Source organism: Symphalangus syndactylus, chromosome 10 (genome assembly GCF_028878055.3).
Source record: "Symphalangus syndactylus isolate Jambi chromosome 10, NHGRI_mSymSyn1-v2.1_pri, whole genome shotgun sequence".
Classification (NCBI taxonomy): Eukaryota; Metazoa; Chordata; class Mammalia; order Primates; family Hylobatidae; genus Symphalangus; species Symphalangus syndactylus.
Genome location: NC_072432.2, coordinates 88,237,274 through 88,260,938, shown reverse-complemented (window position 1 = coordinate 88,260,938; position 23,665 = coordinate 88,237,274). Strand labels below are relative to the sequence as shown.

Below are 23,665 nucleotides of genomic sequence, written 5' to 3'. Positions count from 1 at the left end.
TTAATGCTACTTGCTACCTTTTATTTGATCTTCCTCCCAACATATTTTTTTGTGTGTTCTAGCATAAAGTGCTTGCTTTATTTATTTATTTATTGAGACAGAGACTCACTCTGTCACCCGGGCTGGAGTGCAGTAGCATGATCTCAGCTCACTGCAACCTCTACCTCCCGGGTTCAAGCGATTCTGGTGCTTTAGCTACCCAAGTAGTTTGGATTACAGGCATGTACACCATGCCCGGCTAATTTTTGTATATTTAGTACAGATGGGTTTTTGCTGTGTTGGCCAGGCTGGTTTCGAACTCCTGGCCTCAAGTGATCTGCCTGGCTCAGCCTCCCAAAGTGCTGGGATTACACCACTTTGTAAGGCATGAGCTACCGCACCTGGCCCTGGAGTGTTTGCTTTAACAGCCCCTCCTAGATGACTTCTCTTCCTTTCATTCCTGTTATAACCGCATTTCAATACTGGTTTTCTTTTCCTCTTTCACGCTGTGTCCCTTAATTTGGATTCTTTGTTTGTTTTCAGGCCACAGTTGGCATTTTAAGGTCTTTTTTTTTCTTTTTTAGAGACAGGTTTAGACACAAGAGTTGTGTCACCCAGGCTGTAGTGCAGTGGCACCATCATGGTTCACTATAGCTTCTAACTCCTGGGCTCAAGTGATCCTCCCATCTCAGCCTCCCCAGCAGCTGGGACCACCAGAGGGACCCAGATAAATTGTTTTACTTTTTGTAGAGATAGTGTCTTCCTATGTTGCCCAGGCTGGCATCAAACTTCTGGCCTCAAGCGATCTTCCCATCTAAGCCTCCCAAAGCACTAGGATTACAGGCGAGTCACTGTGGCTGGTTGCATTTTAAGGTCTTAATCCTCCTGGACAACCAAAAGAAGAGAGCCCTACCCATTTGTTTGTCCGTATCTTTGAGTCTAGTTCAATCTCTTTTAGAACTGCCGGAGCCAATAGTTGCTTCTGTTGTTCCTTTATCATCTGGGCTGCCTGTGTCATCTTTAGCACTGCAGGAAGATGCACAATGATATAGTAGTGGTATGATAGATAAGGTCATTGACTTAGAGATTGGGTGTTTTAGTGAAAAGAGCATTATATTGGAAGCCAAGAAATGTGGGTCATAGCTTTGCATCTGTCACTAATTGGCAGTTAGACAATTCAGCCTCTCTTATATAACTTATGGATGAGGCAAATTGAACTAGGTGGTCTCTAAGTTCCTTCTAAATCTAACAAGTTTGTTACTGTGCAAGATAACTTCTTCAGAAACAGAAGACATTTAAGCTTGTTTTAATGGATGAATAGAACTTAGGTAAGAAAGAAAGATGTCAGGAGGTCTAAAATAAGGAAATGAAAATATTTTTAGGAGTCAGTGAAAGTAACAGTGACCAGACATTTTATTAAGTGATGCTGGGTCAATTATGTAACCATAGGAAAAAAATGAACCTTGTCCTCCACTTCACACCATATATGAAAATCAGTTCATATGGTTTTCAAAACTAAATGAGAAAGGTAAAATAATAAAGATTGTAAAACAAAGGAGAATACCTACATGGCCTTGGAATAGGCGCAGATTTCTTAGAACAAAAAAGTACTAACATGAAGGAAAAGACTGATAGATTGGATTTCAATAAAATTAACTACAGTTTATCAAATGACACCATTAAGACAGGTGAAAGAGAGGAAATATTTGAAATATTATATCTGACAAATGACTTCAATGGAGAATATACAAATAACTCTTACAAACTAGTAAGAAAAATGCAGTTTAACCCAATAGGAAAAAGTGAGCAAAGACTTAAATCAGCACTTCACAAAGGAGGATGTCTAAATGGCCAATCAACCTATGAGAAAGTGCTCAATATCATCAGACAAATACAAATTTAGACAAGAGTGAGCCAACAAACACATGAGAAAATGCATCAGTATCATTAGGGAAGTACAAATCAAAACCACAGTGAGGTACCACTTTATACCCATTAGGATGGCAGCAATTAAAAAAAAAAGATAAGAAAAGGGAAAATAAAGTGTTGACAAGGATATGGAGAAATTGTAACCTTCTTATATTGCTGTTGAGGATACAAAATGGTTCAGCGACAAAATGCAAAACAGTTCAGGAAAACAGTTTGGCAGTTCCTCAAAAAAGTTAAGTGTAGAATTACCAATTCCACACCTAGGTATAGACTCGAATTGAAAATAGGTACTAAAACAAGTACATGTGTGTGCACTGTTCATAGCAGTCGAAAGGTAGAAAGAATTCAATGTCCACCAACAGATGAATGTGTAAACAAATTGTGGTATATATATTTTTGGGATATATATTTTGGGGTTTTTTTGGTTTTATTGTTGTTTTTAATTGGCACATAATATGTGATACAGTGTGATATTTTGATACATGTATACAATGTGTGTAATGATTAGGGTAATTGGCATATCCATCTCAAATATTTATCATTTCTTTGTATTAGGAACATTCAAAATCCACTTTTCTAGCGATTTAAAAATATACAGTAAGTTGTTGTTAATTAGTCACCCTTTAGTAGTATAGAACACTAGAACTTATTCCTTCTAGCTAGCTATACTTCTGTATCCATTAACCAACTTTTGGCTATCCGTGCCTCTCTGCTATCCTTCCCTGACTCTAGTAACCACTATTGTACTCTCTACTTCTATCAGATCAATGTTTTAGGCTTCCACATATGAGTGAGAATGCTGTATTTCTCTTTCTGTCCCTGGCTTATTACATTTAACATAATCTCCTCCAATCTTATTCATGCCACGAGTGACAGAATTTTGTTCATTTTTAATGGCTAAATAGTATTCCGTTATGTATATATACCACATTTTTGTTATCCATTCCTTGTTGATGGATGCTTAGGTTGATTCCATATCTTATTTATTATGAATGGTGCTGCAATACACATGGGAGTGTGGATATCTCTTTGACGTACTGATTTTCTTTCCTTCAGATATATACCCAGTAATGGGATTGTTGGATCATATGGTAGATCTATTTTTATTTTTTTGAGGCACCTCCATACTGCTTTCCATGATGGTTGTACAAATTCACATTCCCACCAACAGTGTATAAGAGTTCCCCTTTCTCACAGGAAGGGGAACATCACACACCGGGGCCTGTTGTGGGGTGGGGGGAGGGGGGAGGAATAGCATTAGGAGATATACCTAATGTAAATGTTGAGTTAATGGGTGCAGCACACCAACCTGGCACATGTATACATATGTAACAAATCTGCACGTTGTGCACATGTAGGCTAGAACTTAAAGTACAATAAAAAAAAAGAAAAAGAGTTCCCCTTTCTCTGCACCCTTGTCAGCATTCATTATACTTTGTTTTTGTAATAATAGCTATTTTAACTGGGATGAGACGGTATCTCATGGTGGTTTTGTTTTGCGTTTCCGTGATGATAAGTGATGAGCATTTTTACGTATACTTTTTGGACATTTGTATGTCTTGTTTTGAGAGATGCCTGTTCAGTTCATTTGCCCATGTTTTAATTGAATTATTTAGTCTTTTGCTGTTGTTTGAGTTCCTTATATATTCTGGATATTAATCCCTTGTCACAAATATTTTCTCCCATTCTACTGGTTGTCTCTTCACTCTGCTGATTGTTTCCTTTGCTGTGCAGAAGCTTTTTAGTTTGATATAATCCCATTTGTCTATTTTTGCTTGTGTTTCCTGTGCTTTTGAGGTCTTCTCCATAAAATCTTTGCCCAGACCAATGTCCTGAAGTGTTTCTCCTATGTTTTCTTCTAGTAGTTTCATACTCATATGTAAGTCTTTAATTCATTTTGAGTTGATTTTTGTATGTGGTGAGAGATAGGGTTCCAGTTTTTCTTCTGCATATGGTTATCCAGTTTTCCCAGCACCATTTATTGAAGAAATTATCCCTCCCCAATGAATGTTCTTGGTGCCTTTGTCAAAACTCAGTTGGCTATTAATATGTGGATTTAATTCTGTGTTCTCTATTCTTTTCCATTGGTCTATGTGTCTTTTTATGCTAATACCATGTTGTTTTAGATACTGTATCTTTGTAGTATATTTTGAAATCCAATAGTGTGATAACTCCAGCTTTGTTCCTTTTGCTCAGGATTACTTTGGCTTTTCAAGGTCTTTTGTGGTTCCATAGAAATTTTAGGATTGTTTTTTCTATTTCTGTGAATAATTTCATTGGTATTTTGATAAGGATTGTATTGAACCTATAGATGGCTTTTGGTAGTATGGTTATTTTCACAATATTAATTCTTCCAGTTCATGAACATGGGATGTCTTTCCACTTTTTTTTCGTGATCTTTGATTTTTCATCAGTGTTTTATAGTTTTCCTGGGGAGATCTTTCACCTTCCTGGTTAAATTTATTCCTAGGTCTTATTATTATTATTTCTTGGTGACTATTATAATTGGGATTGCTTTCTTGATATCTTTTTCTGCTAGTTTGTTGTGGATGTATAGAAATGCTACTGATTTTTGTACATTAATTCTGTACCCTGCATGAAATACCATAGAAAGGAATGAAGTACTGATACATGCTACATTATGGATGAACCTTGAGAACACTATGCTAAGTGAAAGAAGTCAGACACAAAAGCTCACATATTGTGTGAGTCCATTTATATGAAACGTGTAGAATAGATAAATCAGTAGAGACAGAATGAAGACTGATATTTACTAGGAGCTGGTGGCAAAGGGTGGAGGCTGAAGGTTGGGAATGGAGAGAAACTGCTTATGTTTTGGAACTAGGTAACAGTGGTAGTGTGAATGTACTAACTGCCACTGAGTTGTTCACCTTGAAGTGGTTAATTTTATGTTATGTAAATTTCATCCCAATAAATTACTTCTTAAAAAAATACGAGATGCTGCTATACCCACCAGAGTGGGTAAAATTCAGAAGACTGTCATTCCAAGTGTTGATGAGGATTTGGAACAACTGGAACCCTCTTATATTGCTTGTAGGAATATTACTAAAGCTAAATATCTGCCATTCTCTGACCCAGCATTCCACTCCTAGCTATATGCCAAAAAGAAATAAAGGTATGGCTACCAAAAGACACCTACAAGAAGGCTCTTAGCAGCTTTTATTCATAATAGCTTAAAACTATAAACAACTTAGATGCCCATCAAGGTAGAATGGATAAATTGTACTACATTCATACATGGAATACTATGCAGAATGAACTACTGCTACACATGTAAGAAGATGAATTTCACAGAAATAGTGTTGGGTGAAAGAAGCCAGAACCCAAAGAGTATGTTTATATTCTACTTACATGAGGTTCAGGTAGGAGCAAAACTAATATATGGTGATAACTGTCGGAATAGCTTTTGCTGGGAGTGGTTATTGATGGCTCATGAGAGCTGTCTGGGATGCTGGAAATAAATGTTCTACATCTTGATTTCAGTGGTGGTTACACAGGCATATACATATGTACAAAATAAGCTGTGCACTTAAGGTTTGCGTACTTTATTGTATTATACCTTCAAAAAATTTAAAACTCAGAATACAGTTACCAGCGCAGGTGTTCTTGCAGAGAAGCCATAGAAGAGAATGTTTATGATGCATACGGTTGTAGAATGCCTTGAGTGGCAGTGAAATGGCAGAAATTTGGAATCTGTCCTATAACTCTGCTAAGTTTGAGGGAGGGAAATGACTTAATGAAAGCAGATTTTCAGGGAAATGGATCCTTGGAAATATGCCTGGTGGACTGAGGGCCGGTCCACTGGTGGGGAGACTATTGCAGTAGGACCTGAATTAGGGCAATACTATTGAAAATGGAAGCTCTGAAGGAAGAGCAATTGGAAAGGCTGGTGACTGGTTGGCTATGGATAGCAAAAGGGAACTTGGCAGAGGTGACTGAGATTCCATGCTGGATGGCTGGTCCAGAAATAAGAAAGCCAGGAAGAGGAATCAGTTTTGGAGTAAGATGAGTAGTTTTTAAATGCTTTAGTTTGAAAGTCATAGCAGACCCCTAGAGACAACTGTGGGACTCAGGAGAACAATCAGGGCCAGTGAGAGAAATCTGAAAATTACCAATGTACAAATTATTTTGAATAAATGAGATCCCTAAAAGACTGTAACAGAGAAATTTCAGAAGGCCAGCCCTTAGAGAAGGAAGAGTTGATGAGGAAGAGGAGACTGCAGCTGTAGTTCAACCAGGATAACATAGTGTCACTTAAGCCAAACAAAGAGAGTGGGGGTGGAGATGTAAAGGGAGAAGATATAGGAAAAGGTACAATTGAAGATGGGATGGAGAGCAGGGGTAATTGAGAGGACACAGTCTTGGAGAAGACAGGAAGAAACAGGATCTGAAAGCAAAGACAGAGAACTTAGCCCTGGGCTGCTGTGAAGAACCCAGTGCCTGCAATTAGATCACAAGAATTTGTCAGCATCTTCAGTGACTTACGCTTGCAGTATTCTTTGTCCTCTGCGTAGGAACAGAGAGTGACCTAGGATTGAGAATAAGCGTGAATGTAGGAGCCAAGGAGTCTTCATGTATTTGGTCTCATGGGTTTCAGGTATAATCTTATTCACTGTGAAAGGGACACAAAAGAAGTTTAAGACCTCTGGGAATTTATTCTCTAAAAGGTACAATTCAGCAATGATTAAGTGCCGAAACAAGTTTATGTAGTGGGTTTCAAATCTTCTTCTGGCTGTATAACTTTGGGCAAGCTACATTAGTTTTCTCTGACTTTGTTTCTTTATCTGTTAAGCAGTGATGATAATATCTGCCTCATATGCTGCTCTGGAGATTGAACGAGTTAATACAAGCAAGGTGCTTGGAATAATGCTTGAAACATAGTATGTGATAAATGTTAGCTAAGGTCATGGTGGAGTGCTGTAGGAGTGTAGAAAGGGAAATAATTAGTCAAGGCTGAGTTGGTGGGAAGACTGTGGAGGAGCAGGGATTTATTGGGGGGCAATGCAAGGATGGGTAGGAGAAGAATGAAGGAAAAGGAATTTTAGGTTGGGGAAAGCATTGTAACTAGTCTTAGATCAGTAATGCCATAACATCTATATGATTTACTTACTAAACGAAACTATTCCTGTTAGGGAGTAGTGGGAGATAGGAAAGGAGGATAGATAACTGATATTTATTATAATGAAAGAAGTTCTGAGATGGGGCACCAGAGCATTTTGGTTGTGATTTTTATCCTGGCCCTGTGACTCAGGGCAAGTTGTCTGATGTCTTAGGACCCCACCTTTCCTCATCTAAAATCAAATGGACTAAATTTGTAAAACCCTTACAGCTCTGAAATCCTTAGATAATTCCTACATGGAAATGATTTCTCTGACCCCACTGTCTGTAGTATGGTGGTGTTTTTTGCGCAGCGTGAAGCCAACTGGTCTATGTGGGGCAAACTTGTGGTTATGGCCTCTTTAGCCCCCTGCTGTGAGTGAGCAAGCTGACCGGCCCTCATGCAGACACTACACACTGTCTTGCAACACTTAGCAATCACCACTGCTCCAGAGATCTGGAATCTCAGCAAGTGGATTTGTGGAAGGAGCTCTTGGGTATCTCATTCCCAACTTATTTAGAGTTAACTCTGCTACTGTTCTCTTGAGGAGCCTCAAGGTTTAGTTGGCTTGAAGTGGACCTTGAGGGCTAAGCAAGAGGGGAAAGAACAATCTTTAGCCTTAAAAAAAAAATTCGTGGATTGTTCTTATGATGTTCACATAACTAAAGAGAAAAAAGCAGTACAATGAGCACCCAATGAACTGCCAGCAAAGCCCTAAGCCTTTCACAGTAAACTTACCTGCTCAGGTCATTTTGTGCCTGAAACTGAATACTGCTGCTTTTGAAACCAGGCATTGATTCCTCCATTTTACTGCATGTGTTTAAATAATACAGGACTCTTATAAACATAAATGGAAAATGGGCTTTTCAAATACCATGCTTAGAAATCATTGGCTCTCATAAGACATTACTTCAGTTTTCCTTTTAGAAGGGAATTTTTGTTTGCGACTGTTCTCATGTCTCCGTCCTTCCTGGTTTGAGCCCCTGTCAGGAGTCACACGCAGCCCCTTCTGCTGCTGCTCAGCCTGTAGTGCTGCAGTGCTGTTGCATCAGAGGAAGTTCTCTAGGATTCCACTCCCATTTGCTTTTTCTAGTTGCTAAGCTGGCGGCACGTAGAACAGTATCTGCCCTCTGAGCTTGATCGTTGAAGAAGATACTTTTGGACTTTTATGCTGAATGGATTTTACACAACTTGATGATTGAAAAATAACTTGAAATGGAAGAACTAAAGCAGATGGAAGCGATTTCATCTATATTTTGTGTCTCCAAAGTTTGAAGGGTTTGTTTTGTTTTCAGAAACTGAAATTGGAGAAGAATGACAATTTATCCTCATCTTGCCCTTGAAAGGAAGAGTTTTTCTTTGGGGAGGGGAGCTTTAGGAAAGGAAGGTGACTTGAACTATAAGGACTTCACAGCTAATATATGCCCCTGGGTAACGTTACATATTCCTTGTTTGTTTAGAATAGGAGTTCCTTGAGGGAATAGAATATATCCTTTTTGTTGTATGTGGTTCCTAATAGTGAGTTGCATCTAAGTGAATATAATAAATACTAGCAATTCAGGAGACTCCTGATCTTTGATCTCTCTTGGCAGATCAGTCCATGCCACAGATTTCCTGAAAAGAAAAATAAGCATGTCATGGAAGAAACTATGTGTTTTTATGCAAAGGTTGTGAATTAAGGTTGAGAGTGAGATGGTTTAGTCTGGCCTCTTTTTAGAGCAGTGATTGATTAATGCTGTCTGTGTTGCTGTTCTTCCAGAGCTGACCTGTCCTGGACGCAGCATAACTAACGAAGCTGCTGCAGGATGAGAAGATGGCAGCGCGGCTGCTTGCACCACCAGGCCCTGATAGTTTCAAGCCTTTCACCCCTGAGTCGCTGGCAAACATTGAGAGGCGCATTGCCGAGAGCAAGCTCAAGAAACCACCAAAGGCGGATGGCAGTCATCGGGAGGACGATGAGGACAGCAAGCCCAAGCCAAACAGCGACCTGGAAGCAGGGAAGAGTTTGCCTTTCATCTACGGGGACATCCCCCAAGGCCTGGTTGCAGTTCCCCTGGAGGACTTTGACCCATACTATTTGACGCAGAAAGTGAGTTGGAGGAGGAGGAGCAGCTGCAGATACCCGTTTCCTAACAGGCTTAGGGAGATGGGGGAGAAAGAACTGTGTCTCTTTGCCAAAGTTTGGATAAGTAGTTAACCTTTTGTTTCAGTTCTGGCTTATGGGGATTCTTTTTCATTTTAATTGCTACTAAGGGTCATTTGTGGTCTTGGCACTTGTCAACTCTATTAATAAGACTTCTGATTTTGGCTCCAGGCCAGATCAGAAAAAGGGGATGTAAATGAAATGGGACTATTTAAAACAATCTTTAAAAGATGGGATAGTAAAAGATAGTACAGCCTCCCTCTCTCAAACACACATCCAAAATTCTATCTTTAATATAAAGATGATGTTACTATTGTGACACCAGTAGAGTAGTGTGGTGGAGATGGTGTGTTTGCTCTCTTCTGTAGCCCCCTTTGTGACATTAGAGCATAGCTGCTGGGGACAGGAATAAAACTGAGTAAAGCAAACAGCCAATGAGGATAGACCCAGGTCATTGGCCCTGTTACACAGTTGTCTGGATTGATTCTTCCAGCACTGATTCTTGCAGTAGAGTCAATATTCTGTTATTCCTGCAGGTAGGGAGCTCAGGTGAAAGAACCACCAGTCTTCATTTGGCCAAGAGTCTCAAACTTCCTGAACAAATATTTGACTAAATCTTGAGCTACTTTCTTATGATTATCTTCTGAAACAAGGCAACAAGTAGAGAAACAAAGCCTCCTGGGTGATCCACCAGCTAAATAATTGAATCTTGAGGACTGGCATCAGACACCGTTTTAGGGAACCCCTCGTTTGGCAGATTTTTTTTTTTTTTTTGAGATGGAGTCTTGCTCTGTCGCCCAGGCTGGAGTGCAGTGGCACAATCTCAGCTCACTGCAACCTCCGCCTCCTGGTTTCAAGCAATTCTCCTGCCTCAGCCTCCTGCGTAGCTGGGACTACAGGCTCAGAGCAGCTACGTAATAGAAAAAAGTGGAACCATTAGTCTATTCTTTCACTGGTAAATCTAGAAAGTTTAATGAACAAAATGATATGATGTAAAGAACAGTAGATTGGAAGTAAGAAATCCTGATTCTACCATAATTTACCATGTTTATTATTTACTTTGTTGTTTTTTTTTTTTTTTTGAGACAGAGTCTCGCACTGTTGCCCTGACAGGAGTGCAGTGGTGCGATCTCAGCTCACTGCAACCTCTGCCTCCTGGGTTCAAGCGATTCTGCTGCCTCGGCCTCCTGAGTAGCTGGGACTACAGGTGCATGCACCACCACACTCGGCTAATTTTTGTATTTTTAGTAGAGATGGGGTTTCACCATGTTGGCCAAGCTGGTCTCAAACTCCTGACCTCAAGTGATTCACCCGCCTCAGCCTTCCAAAATGCTGGGATTACAGGTGTGAGCCATCGTGCTTGGCCTTATTATTTACATTTTTATTTTTTAGTAAATGTATTGTCCAAGCTACCACAGATAATTTGTGGGGAAATAAATGAAGAAAAAAACCTTCTCAAAACTAGTTTGTGACTTTCAGCAAGACACTTCATCTCTCTGGACCTAAACTATTTTTCCAACTCAAATGCAAATTAATTTCTCATTTTCTTTTCTTTTTGTTTTGTAGTTTTTCTTTTTTTTTTTCCTTTAACTTGTATTTTAAGTTCAGGGGTACATGTGCAGGATGTGCAGGTTTGTTACATAGGTAAACGTGGGCCATGGTGATTTGCTGCACAGATCATCCCATCACCTAGGTATTAAGCCCGGCGTCCATTAACTATTCTTCCTGATGCTTTCCCTCCCCGCATTCCCTACCTCTGACAGGCCCCGATGTGTGTTGATCCCTCCCATGTGTCCATGTGTTCTCATGGTTCGGCTCCCACTTATAAGTGAGAACATGTGGTGTTTGGTTTTCTGTTCCTGTGTTAGTTTGCTGAGGATAATGGCTTCCAACTCCATCCATGTCCCTGCAAAGGACATGATCTCATTTCTAATTTCCCATTTTCTTAAACCTGACAGGAGATATGAAAAAATATGTAGAGCTAATCGTTGTTAGAGCCCAATTTTCCTTTGCATACTCTTTTTCCCTGCTTCCTGCGCTATAGACAGCCTCTTTCCATTCCCAATGCCTCAGATTTCAGTGGCCTGGCTTGAGAGTGGGGATTTACCAAAGAGAGTGGGTCTCTGGACCTGATGGGTGTCATTCATTGGATAGGCCAAATTGTTCTTGATGGTGCTCCATTGGAAGACTGATTCTTCATGGTAGAAATTCTGACTTCAGCCTTCGGCTTCATCACAAGGGTAAATTGTTCCTGGAAAGGATAACTTTAGTAATATTTTGGTAATCTTGAAAAAATATATACCACCATACAGAAAAGCTCATAAAATATAAATGCATAGCATAATGATTACAAACTAACAGCATGTCAAGAAAGAACATTGCTAGCACTTTAGATATGTTCATTGTGCTTTTAAATGAAGGATATTTTACTTGATTAAAAATAATATTCTTGCTCAAGTTTACTTGCAGATTTTTACCAGCAGTGCTGATACTTCTATAGGGGTGGGAAAACTCCACCTCCATTCCCCTAGGGTCCCAGCTGGGTCTGAGAATTAAATTGACATAACATAGATTAACAGGAGAAAAGCATAATACTTGCTTTATGTAGCACAGGAACCCTCATGAAGAAATGAAGACCGTGGGCTGGGTGCAATGGCTCACGCCTGTAATCCCAGCACTTTGGGAGGCCGAGGCGGGCGGATCACAAGGTCAAGAGTTTGAGACCAGCCTGACCAACATGGTGAAACCCCATCTCTATTGAAAATACAAAAATTAGCTGGGTGTGGTGGCACGGGCCTGTAATCCCAGCTACTCAGGAGACTGAGGCAGGAGAATCGCTTGAACCCGGGAGGTGGAAGTTGCAGTCAGCCAAGATTGTGCTACTGCACTCCAGCCTGGGTGACAGAGTGAGAGTCTGTCTCAAAAAAGAAAAAAAGAAAGAAATGAAGACCTAAAGAAGCAGAGTCAGTTATTTATATACTGGATTGGACAAAAAATAGTAAATTGTGAAGAAGCAACTAAATTATGTGGGCAGGCTTAAAAGATAAGACTTATTCTAACAAGGTCAGTACAGTATTCTCTTGGTCCCACCTTCTCACCTTTGAAGATAAGGATGTTGCCTTTCCTTCAGGTTCAGGGAGTGTCTGCCACACAGGAATTTCATCTTCCGCTCTTAAGAAACAACAAGAAGGTCAGAGTGATCTTTTTGCACCTGCTGTTTTACAAATGTCTTTAACTTAGTCAATATGCCGGAATAGCATATCTTAACCCCTTCACTTCTTGCTAACTAGGCCTTGTACTAAATTAGCAAGATCTCTTCTACAAGGAAGCACACTGGGAATTAACCCACAAATCAAAAAGTCGTAAGGGTAGAAATGACTTTAAGAGGACATTCCTTTCCATTTGCTCTTCAAGGGCTGCCTTAAATAATTCTTGGCAAAATAGGATGTCTTTTCTTTGCTAAATGATACCAGTGGAATCCTTTATGTTTCCTCATAGGTCTCGTTTTCTAACTGATTGTCTTTGTGACCCTCACAAAAACTTGTTTCTCATTTCCTTCCCCCTTTCTCCGAGTGGGTAAGAGAGAACTAGTTTTCTATTAGTAAAGTTCTGGTTTTAGCTCGGATTTCACACTCCCAAGGGACACAGGGCCCTAAAAGTTGTGTACCACATTTTTGAGATACTGTTATTTATTCCAGCTGGTACTGGTTTGGCTGTCATAAGTATCTGAGGTCCTTGTTGGGTTTCACACTGACTTTTTCAGCTGGTCCCTGCAAACAATCTGATTCATCCTCTCTTTGAATTGCCTCAGACTTCTTAGTGCTACTTTACATTTTCTTTGTCTCTTGGTACTTCGTTCTAATACCTCCTTTCTTTGGCTTTCTTGTTTTTCAGCTGTTTGCTACAAATAATTGTTTAAGGAACATTTACATTTTTAAATTCGATTTTTAAAATAGGTAATATATTTAAGTGGTTAAAAATTCAAAGGTACTTGGTAAATAAGTTTCCTTTTTTCGCCTGTCTCTTATCTGCCTATTTCCTATCTGCCTGCACAGGCAACCACTGATAGTAGTATCTTCCAGAGTTTCTTTATGTGTATGCAAGCAAAAACAAATATGTGTTTTATGGAACTTGAACTCCATTAAAAGCCTTTGTTCTTGGTTTTTTCCTGTTGTTTTCTTAAACCTATTGAAGTCTTAATTTTGTTTTTTGTTTTTACTTTTTATTATTATTATTTTTTTGGAGACAGAGTCTAACTCCAGGTTGGAGTGCAGTGATGCAATCATAGGTCACTGCAGCCTCAACCTCCTGGGCAACCTCCATCTCTGTCTTCCAAGTAGCTAGGATCGTACACATGCGCCACCACATCTGGCTAAGTTTTGTATTTCTCCCACTTTTAAAAGTTTTTCTTGTTGAGTGAAAAATTAAGGACTTTTTTCTCTGTTGCACAAAGTGCCTGTCTTCACTAAAAAAATGCTCTCCAATGCTTAATAATTTGTTGAATACAAAATGGCCATATATACTCCTAATAACTATCTTAAGTAGGCAACCAGGAAATCTGTAGGTTAAGCTGAAACAAGGCCTTAAGAATTGACTCCTATCCCTTTTCAATTTCTTAGAACTGACAATTGATATATGTGTATTTTTTGTTGAATGGGTATACCGTGTTAAAGTCATATAAACAAAAATTTAAATTACAAGATTGATCGATGTATTTTTAAATAGGGCACACTCCTATTGCATTAAAAAAATTATATATGGCCGGGTGTGGTGGCTCACGCCTGTAATCCCAGCACTTCGGGAGGCTGAGTCAGGCGGATCACCTGAGGTCGGGAGTTCGAGACCAGCCTGACCAACATGGAGAAACCCTGTCTCTACTAAAAACACAAGATTAGCCAGGTGTGGTGGTGCATGCCTGTAGTCCCAGCTACTCGGGAGGCTGAGGCAGGAGAATTGCTTGAATCCGGGAGGTGGAGGTGGAGGTTGCGGTGAGCCGAGATCACACCATTGCACTCCAGCCTGGGCAACAAGAGTGAAACTCCATCTCAAAAAAAAAAAAAAAAAAATTATATATAGCTTCCCAAAGTTCAGTTTACCTTCAACTTTTCAGGTATACCTTTTTCTGCAAAGAGATATCTTCTTATTAAAATAATAGAAAATTATAACTTGGTAGCCTTAGGCATCATCTAGTTCATCCTCCTCATTTTATAAATTTTATGAGGTGAAGTACTTTGTCAAAAGCCCATACCACTGTTGGTGGTATAACCAGGACTAGAGCTCATGCCTCCTGACCCTCCATTTATTACAACATATTTCTAGTTCCCCACTTTTCTAATTTTTTATTAATTGATTCTCAGCCTCAATTGGCTCAGTTCTGCTGAAGCTGGGCAGGCAAATAGAAGAAAAATAAGCTCCATTTTCATTTATTACCTAATAATCCCTGTGGTTTATAGGACAGGTCCTAAAAAGTGCAGTGGTAAGAGCAGTACTTCTGGGGGAAAGGATTTGTGTTAGCCCCCTGTATTGTATCTTCTCAAGTGAAGGAGCTCTGAGGTGTGGTGCTATTCCAGGGACTTGGGCTTATTATCAGTACCGCCAGTTATTCAAGTGGACATGTGATCTTGAGGCAATTTATTTAACCTTTCTACCACTTGTTACTTTTTAAAGGAAGAGTATTTCCTATCTGACATAGTCCGTCCCCAACCTATGGTAGGATAGTATACAATCATGTGTCACTTAACGATGGGGATACGTTCTGAGAAATGAGTCATTAGGCCATTTCATCCTTGTTTGAATGTCACAGAGTGTACTTACACAAATCTAGATGATGTAGCCTACTGTACCCCTAGGCTATATGGTATAGCCTATTGCTCCCAGGCTACACACCTGTTACAGCATGTTACCATATTGAATGCTGTAGACATTTGTAACACCATGGTATTTCTGTATTTAAACATAGCTAAACATAGAAAAGATAATGCATTGCACTACAGCTACAACTTTATGACAGATACAAGGTCATGGGCAATAAGAATTTTTCAGCCTCATAATCATCTTATGGAACTACCATCCCAAACATTGTTGACCAAAACATTGTTATGTGTTGTCTGACTGTAGTGGAAAGAGTGCCTAACTGGGAATATAAAACCTTGTTTTAGTTCCGGCTTTGCTTCATGTTTATACTTGGCCAAATCACTTTAATTTCCTTACCTACGATATTTGCAAAATAGAGTTAGACCCATATCTGTATCTTTCTAGTTGTATTTCACACTTTTGCCTGTCACGTATTTTAGCTGTAGCAAACTACTTCCCATTTCCTTAGTGTGGAAGACCCCTCCACCCACCCACCTTCTTCTGGTCTCCCTCTCTTCCTGTTGGAATGTACTCTGTCTTTTAGTTTTACCTTTTGATATTCTACCCACACAGGCCCAGCCCAGAGGCCTCTTTTTCCTTGTAGCCTAACTTAATTATCCTACACTTGGAGAACTGATTCCTCCTTTTAAATTTTTAAAACACATTAGGATCTTCAGTCCTACATTGGATAAGAAGTTGGTTTCAGGTTTAACTCAGGTTAGACGTGGAGGGTACCTGTGGTCCCAATAATGTTTGCAATTTTCTCCTTACTTCACTAATATTAGTGCCATCAGCTTAAGTGATACATACACACGCAGCCCTATATGAGCTCCTGGCAGAAAATCCTTGCCAAAACTGTGCTGACACACTTTCAACAGGTGTGCAGCACAGAGACCATTACAGAAGGGTTTATGTTCATTAGGTGTGATTTGAAGTATTGCTAATAAGTTGTATTTCCTGATTTTGCACAATAAGCCTAAATGCTGCTTTCTGTTTTAAATAAAAACTACATATTTTAAAACTTTGGTTTATTTTGTTGTTAAAAATTTTTTCCCAACAATATAAGGAAACAAAATGATGTTTCAGTTATTTTATTTACCAAATCAAATTGAGAAAAATGCCTTTGAGACATTGGGAGGTGGGCCCTTCTCAAGGGGATGGATCATTGATGGGCATGTATGGTCTTGTCCCCTAAGTATGGTTACCTAGAGGAGAAGGAATTTAATTAAGCATTCCTAAATCAGATTTCTCTTTTGTAGCCTTGGCAATAGACCAAAAGTTGGGAAATCTTATTTCTGATCTGTCTAATTCCGGGTGAACTTGGGCATGCCATTTAACCATTTAAGGTCTCAATTCCTCCAATCTAGAAAATTAAGATTATGCTAACAGCTAACATGTCACTTATTTTACAGGTTGCAGTATAGACCATTTCTGTAAGAAAAATCCAGGTCATCTAATTTGATTGGAATGTGGGGAAGTGACTGAGGAGCAGTGGAAGATGAGGCTGGGGAGGGTGAGCTGGAGCAAATCCTGGAGGGCTTCGAATGTTAGACTCAGAGGTGTGGTGTGGTGTTTGAGAAGCAGTAGAGAACTACTGAAGGTTCTGGAATGGGAGTAAGGATACGTGATGATAGCTGTGCTTAGAGAGGTGAATGGGACGACAATGTATAAGCTGGGCCGGAGGGAAAGAGAACTGAAACAGGCAGATCAGCTATGAAGTAATGAAGGTCTGAGTTACAGTGGTGGGAGTGGAAATTAAAGGGATTGGATGAATTCAATATGATTTATGATAGATTATGGAGGGTTAAGGAAGGAATCGAGTATGCAATTATTCATTTGACAATTTGATAAATTGTTATTGAGTGTTTTCTATATGCCCGGGCTCTGTTCCTTGCCCTTGGGAACAAAACAGACAAGCCATATACATTGTTGGAACTTAGTTTTTTTTGTTGGGGAAACACATAACAAACAAATACGGAAATAAAATTATTACTGATAATGATACGTACATTAATGAAGATAATATGTTCCAGATACTTTAGAGGCTTATGGTGCTCTAATTTGGTACAGAGACTAAACTAGGAGAATCCAGAGAATCAAAGATTATATGGTCTCTCGAATATTCAGTATCTTAAATAGGCCTTCAGCAAGTATTAAATTATAATCTTTAAAAGAGCCAATTTTGAGAGCGTTTGCCCCTCTTGGATTTTTACACAGACAGCAATCAAATATACTTGAGCATCAGTGTGAGCTATTGGGGCGCTTACAAAGAAACCCAGCATTTTCTCCAGGTTTAACTGGGTTAGATATGGAGGGTACCTGTGTTCCCAATAATGTTTGCAGTTTTCTCCAGTCCTAAGTTCTCATGCAAGTACTAAGCTGTGATTCCAAAGTTCTGAGCCACATAGGGTATAGACATAGACAGCTTTTACCTGAATTCTAGGATATGTGTTATTAGCCAGTCACCTCAGCCATAAAATTCCACTGATTGGTAATTTTAGGAATTAGTTTCTGTTGGTTTCTCCAGGGTGTGATTTGTGAAATCTTCTTATCATAATAAAAATTTACCTGTGGAATGGGACTATTTAATAATGGCCATTTAAATGTTAAAGAATGTTTCAAGATTATAATGATATCAATAATCTCTGACAATAATTAAACATATTTTAAGTGCTTTCTTAGTCAGGGAGAGAAAACTGTGTCATTATTTTACAGAGGGATGCTTCTCTTTTGAATTGTTTCCAAATTGACAAATGAATTGTAAATGTTTCTTTACGTATAACCCTATTTGACACAACTTAAGATCAGGATTGTCCCATCATATGACAATTTCTGCTAACTCTGATTTTACCAGAAGAATTTTTGATACAAGCTCTGAAGATGCATTTCTATTCCAGACACTGTTGAGCCTGCAAAGTTCGGCCTATGGAACCAAGTTGGAATAAAAGATTCCGCTGATTTCAGAGAATAGGGTGTCCCATCTTCTGTTCAAGACCAATCCGTCACCTCTGTCTTTGACCCTGTGCCTTTCTACCTCCTCTGGAATTTCACTCCTTTGGTTACCCTCTCTCTTTTCTTTTTTTTTTTTTTTTTTTTTTTTTGAGACGGAGTCTCGCTCTGTCGCCCAGGCTGGAGTGCAGTGGCGCAATCTCAGCTCACTGCAAGCTCCGCCTCCCGGGTTCACACCATTCTCCTGCCTCAGCCTCTCCGAGTAGCTGGGACTACAGGCGCCCGCCACCACGCCTGGCTAATTTTTTGTATTTTTAGTAGAGACAGAGTTTCATCTTGGTCTCGATCTCCTGACCTCGTGATCCGCCCGCCTCGGCCTCCCAAAGTGCTGGGATTACAAGCGTGAACCACCACGCCTGGCCAGTTACCCTCTCTCTTTTCTATATTTTCCATCTTTCCTGTCATATAGGTTCCTTTCCCATAGTCTGTAAACACACTCAAAGCCTCTCCCATCCTAATGAATCCTCACTTGACCTCCTGTCCCCAGCTAGTCTAATCGCTTCCCATGCCACTGAAAATTGTAAAGAGGAGCGTTTACTCACCACATACACATATCTACCCACTCCTCTATCCTTGAGGCCTGACTGCATCCTCACCCCTTTCATGATATTATAAGATCTGCCCAATAACATCTCAAGTGGCCAAGTCTAAGATTTTTTTTTAAGTTCTTAACTCACTAAACCTCTCTGCAGTGTTTGACACCATTTATTATTCCCTGACTCTCATATCTCTTTACTTCCTTGGCCTAATTTTCCGTTTATCTCAAATGTTTCCTTCTCTTTCATGTTCTTAACCTTTCCCTAAAATGTTTATATTCCCCCAGATTCAGTTCTTGGCCCATGTTCCTCTCAGTTGGCACATTGTCCCTGGATGATCTCATCCAGCCTCAGTTCGAGGACTGCTGACTCTAGCCTAGCCTAGAATGTTCCTTAAATATTCAACACCTTGCCAGTCATCTGTGTCTGGATTTTCCCACAGGTTACTCAGTATATTCAGAATTGAACTCATTTTCTTCCCCTCAAACCTGCTTACCTTCTTTTATCTACTTTCCTAGTTGATGGCACCATCAAAATTCTGGATATCATTTTTGACTCCCCAATTTTCTTCAGACCCCGAGGATTGCCAATACTAGGGATATCTCAGTATAATGATGCACGCTTTCACAAGTATGAAACAATTGTGGCTCCAGAAACATTAACTTGCTTCCTCAAGTTCCTTCAACTAGTATGTGGTAGAGTCAGGTTTCTGTTCCAGGGATCTGTGAATTTCACCTTTGCGGTCTTTCTTCCATGCCCTGCTGTCTATATAGAGCATTTTGCAGAATGATTTTTTTGGTTTTGTTTCCTATCATTTTTAGAGAATTTTCTATCATTTTGCATTGCCTCAATATGAAGTTAGTATAGTCAGCCCTCCATACCCATGGGTTCCACATTTAGGAATTCAACCAACTGAAAATATTTGGGGAAAAAAGCACATCTGTACTGAACACGTACAGACATTTTTTTCTTGTAATTATTCCCAAACAATATAGTATAACTATTTATAAAGCATTTACATTGTATTAAGTATTATAAGTAATCTAGAGATGATTTAAAATTTACTGGAGGATGTGCATAGGCTATGTGCATATACAATATCATCTTATATCAGGGATTGAGCATCTGTGGATTTTGGTATCCCTGGGAGTCCTGGAGCCAATCCCCCATGGATACTGAGGAACAACTGTATGTTGTTGTGTTTAGTTCATTTGTTTCATACCATATCTTCAGCATGGTATCTGAGACATAGAAAAGGAGAGAAGACTTTTCAAACTAAAATTAGTGAATTTTTATGGGTAGATGAGCTAAGGGGTAGAAAAGTGACCGTATAGTTTCAACTGGGCACCCAGAAGAAAGTTGGATATAGTTAAAGGTTAGGTGATTTTAGCTATAGTATTTCTTTATGAAAGAAGAGATTCATACATTCAACAAACATGTATGAACTGTCTATCTTGTGCCAGATAGGCATCACATTATGTACTCTGCTTGCTAAGCCGAGAAAATCATAGTAGATGGAAGATAAACCCCTCCCCTTCATGGATCTCAGGGTCCAGTGAGAGATACTGGTATGTAAACCTCAATAACAATATTCTGTGTTAACTGCTCCAATAGAAGTAAGTACAAGTGTTATTGCACACAGGAGGGAAGGAAGTTCTATTGAAGAGAGTTGAATGGGGCTGTCTTCACAGAGGATGTGATCTTTGACCTGGACCTTTAGATGTTAAAATATGGTTAAAAAAACATTCACCTGTCAGAGAAGAGATGAGAGAGTAGTTCAGGTGTGAGGAACAGTGCATATAAAGGCCGAGAGACATGACACAGGTTTAATTGTTTAAAATAGTGAATGTAGTTGTGACTGAAGCATAGAGTGTGGTTTGGTAAGACAGGAGATAAAGCCTAGAGGCAGGTTGGAGGCAATGACTGCATCCTAAGGGGTTTTGTTTTCTCTCACTTCCAGAGTTCCCAGGTTGGAAATAACCTTTGGGACCCATTTTGAGCTAGTGCAGCCTTGCTCTGGATTCTTGCTCTAACTTGTGCACAAGTGTCCTGCAGGCTTGTGCCAAGTATGTGGATCCAAATTAACAGAAATGTTAGCCCCTTCTTGTCGTCTTCTTTTTTTTTTTGAGAGAGAGTCTTGTTCTGTCACCCAGGCTGCAGTGCAGTAGCACAGTCTTGGCTTACTGCAACCTCCGCCTCCCGGGTTCAAGCAATTCTTCTGCCTCAGCCTCCCTAGTAGCTGGGATTACAGGCGCACGCCATCACGCCCGGCTAATTTTTTTGTATTTTTAGTAGAGACGGGGTTTCGCCATGTTGACCAGGCTGGTCTTGAGCTCCTGACCTCAGGTGATCCACCCACCTCGGCCTCCCAAAGTGATGGGATTACAGGCGTGAGCCACCGTGCCTGGCCAGCCCCTTCTTGTCTTCTAATGGCCACCCCATGTTTGGAGCCAAAGAGCTGAAGGAGTGGCAGTATTGTGTGATAGCAGTGGCAGCATCATAACCACATTTAACGAGTGCCTGTTCTGTACCAGCCACTGTGTTAGGGACTCCTTATGACCCTTCATTTAATCTTTATAAGAACCTGATAAAATTGGAATAGTGATTGATGGCACCCACTTTATCAACAAGAAAACTGAGCCTTAGCAACCTTAACGTAAGTTGCTTAAGATCATGACAGCTAATGAGCAACAGAGCTGAGTATTGAATCCAGGTCTTTCTGGCCTCAAAGCCTGTAAACCACTCTGCTTTGCTGCTTTCTAAGAGAGAGGAGAGTGAGAATAGATTCTAGAATATGAATTCAGTAAATAGAGGGGTTAATATGCTTTACATAATAAGCCTGCATTTTGCTCTTGCTTAGAGCAACTGTAGTCTGTGCACCTTAAGAGGCTAAAGGAGAAGGCCATCAAAGTCAAATTTATATTGAAGGACAACAAGGAAGAATGGCCATGGAGGAGGGTCAGACCTGCCCTGCCCTGGGAAGCAGCATTGTGCTGGCTCCGCATTGAAGCAGGTGCGCAGTGCTGCTGTTCTGCCAGGTGTGGCTTTCTGTGACCAGAACGTGAGCAGGAAGGGTGGCAGCTACTCCAAATGTGGGTTGGAGAGCGAGCATGGGGTTACAAGGTCAAAGCAAATGAAGAAGTGTATGCAGAAGCACCTGGAAACCTGTAAGGCCACAGGCAGATGTGGTGCTAGCATTATCTTCATCAAACTGAACTTGGAGAAAAGACCATAAACAGCATATGCAGGGGGTTCCGTTTCGCAACAGTTAAAGTTATTAAGTAGAGGAGATTCGTTCATTGATCTGAGGGTTGGACCAGATGGCCTGGTGTGGTAAAAAGAGCTTAGTACTAGAAGCCAGGAAATCTAGTCCTGGCAACTCCGCCCCCTCCTCCTGCTCACTAGTGCTGTGACCTTTGTTTAGGCAGAGCGTTCTGTGCTTGGTTTCTTGTTTGTGAAACGAATAGTTAGATTTGAGTAATAGTTTTGAAGCTTTTTAAAATTGTAGTATGCCATGATAATTAAGATTATAGGCTTTGTAGTTAGATTGCCTCAGTTCAATGCTAAATTTCACCACGTAATAGCTGTGTTGTCTTGGGCAAGTTACTTAACCTCCTGCCTCAATTTTATCATCTGTAAAATAGTACCTACCTCAGAGTAGTTGTGAGACAATTGTTATATAAAGTATCTTAGTAGGGTGCCTACCTGCCACATAGTAAGTGCTTAATAAATATTGAATGTTATTATTTCTTCAAATAGACTCATAGGTAAAATTATCAGTCACTAAGAAGGAATTTTTAAAATACGGGATTTAGAGGTTTCTTTTGCTCCATTCTCAGTATAGTGGAATAGAGGCATGGAAAATGATGGTTCTAAATAGTCATGCAGCTCAAACAGAAGTACACACCTAGGGAAAGATTTTGCTGGTGTCCTTACGTCCTGCTTTGGTTTAGTATTTCTAAGGGGAGCTGGATAGTACCAGGACACGGGTACTCTGGAAATGCATTCCGGTTATGCCTTTGCTGGAGCCTTTCCTGGGACACACTGGGGCTATATAATATAACCTATATTGTAATTTTACTTGAGGAATTTCACTAGGCAGATTAGCATAAATCAGGATTCTTTTCAACATGGCGTAGTCATTTTTACATAACAGGTCATTTGTTTCTCAACAGCTTCCTAGCCTGATATAGAATCTGTTAGATTCTGCATTATATTTTCCCTTATTAAAACAGGGAAATTTTGAAAAGGCACTTATTTGTTGCTTGCTATATTGGCTGTATGCACACTCAGAAATGAATGCCAAATTGCTGTTGATTAATGAACAACTGGCCAGTTGCCTAGTTCAGAAGAGGTGCATAGGTCTGGGGGAATAAAGTACATATATTTTGTTTAGGCAGGCAAGAATTTAAGGCCAGAGAAGTTGGCTAAAAGTGAGAGGACCAGTTAGTTCCAGAGATCAAAACAGTTAAGCTCTAGGGACAGTCATAAGTCATTGCCAATAGTAGTTATAGTCAGATAGACTCAAAGGTTCCCAGCTGCCCTCTTGTTGATTAGCTAAATCTCTGAGCCCCTAGGTGTTCATTATAGCCAGAAGCTCATCAGATGCCTGCAGATTACCTTTGCCCTAGTTGAGATGTTGACCTTTCAGGACGGGGAGAATTGGTTGAGTGAAGAGCTGCTCTCCTGGGCCATGTGTTTCACAGCAAACCAGGGGTTGGATAATAAATATTTCTCGAAGAAGCTTTCTCTTCTATGATAGGCTCCACCCCCGCATTGAGTACTCTTCTATGTAAAGTCTTTTCATATATATGCATCCTTTATTGTTTTATTTTATTTTATTTTATTTTTATTTTACTGAGACAGGGTCCTGCTCTGTTTCCCAGGCTGGAGAGCACAGCTCACTGCAGTTTCAACCTCCTAGGCTCAAACGATCTTCCCACCTCAGCTTCCTAAGTAAGCTGAATCTACAGGCACATGCCACCATTCCCAGCAAATTTTTTTTTGTAGAGATGGAGTTTTGCCAGGTTGCCCAGGCTGATCTCGAACTCCTGGGCTCAAGCAATCTTCCCATCTTGGCCTCCAAGAGTGCTGGGA

At 40.0% G+C, this 23,665-nt stretch overlaps 1 protein-coding gene across 5 annotated transcripts in view; it reads left to right on the top strand.

Annotated features, from left to right (window-relative positions):
* The window catches only part of SCN8A (sodium voltage-gated channel alpha subunit 8), a 236,825-nt gene that overhangs the window by 68,985 nt on the left and 144,175 nt on the right, over positions 1-23,665 (top strand). For all 5 annotated transcript variants that reach the window (XM_055294788.2, XM_055294786.2, XM_055294789.2 and 2 more), the window contains exon 2: positions 8,787-9,116. In XM_055294788.2, coding sequence (XP_055150763.1) covers positions 8,841-9,116 — 276 coding nt within the window. In that variant the 5' untranslated portion in view covers positions 8,787-8,840. The remainder of the gene's footprint in view (positions 1-8,786; positions 9,117-23,665) is intronic.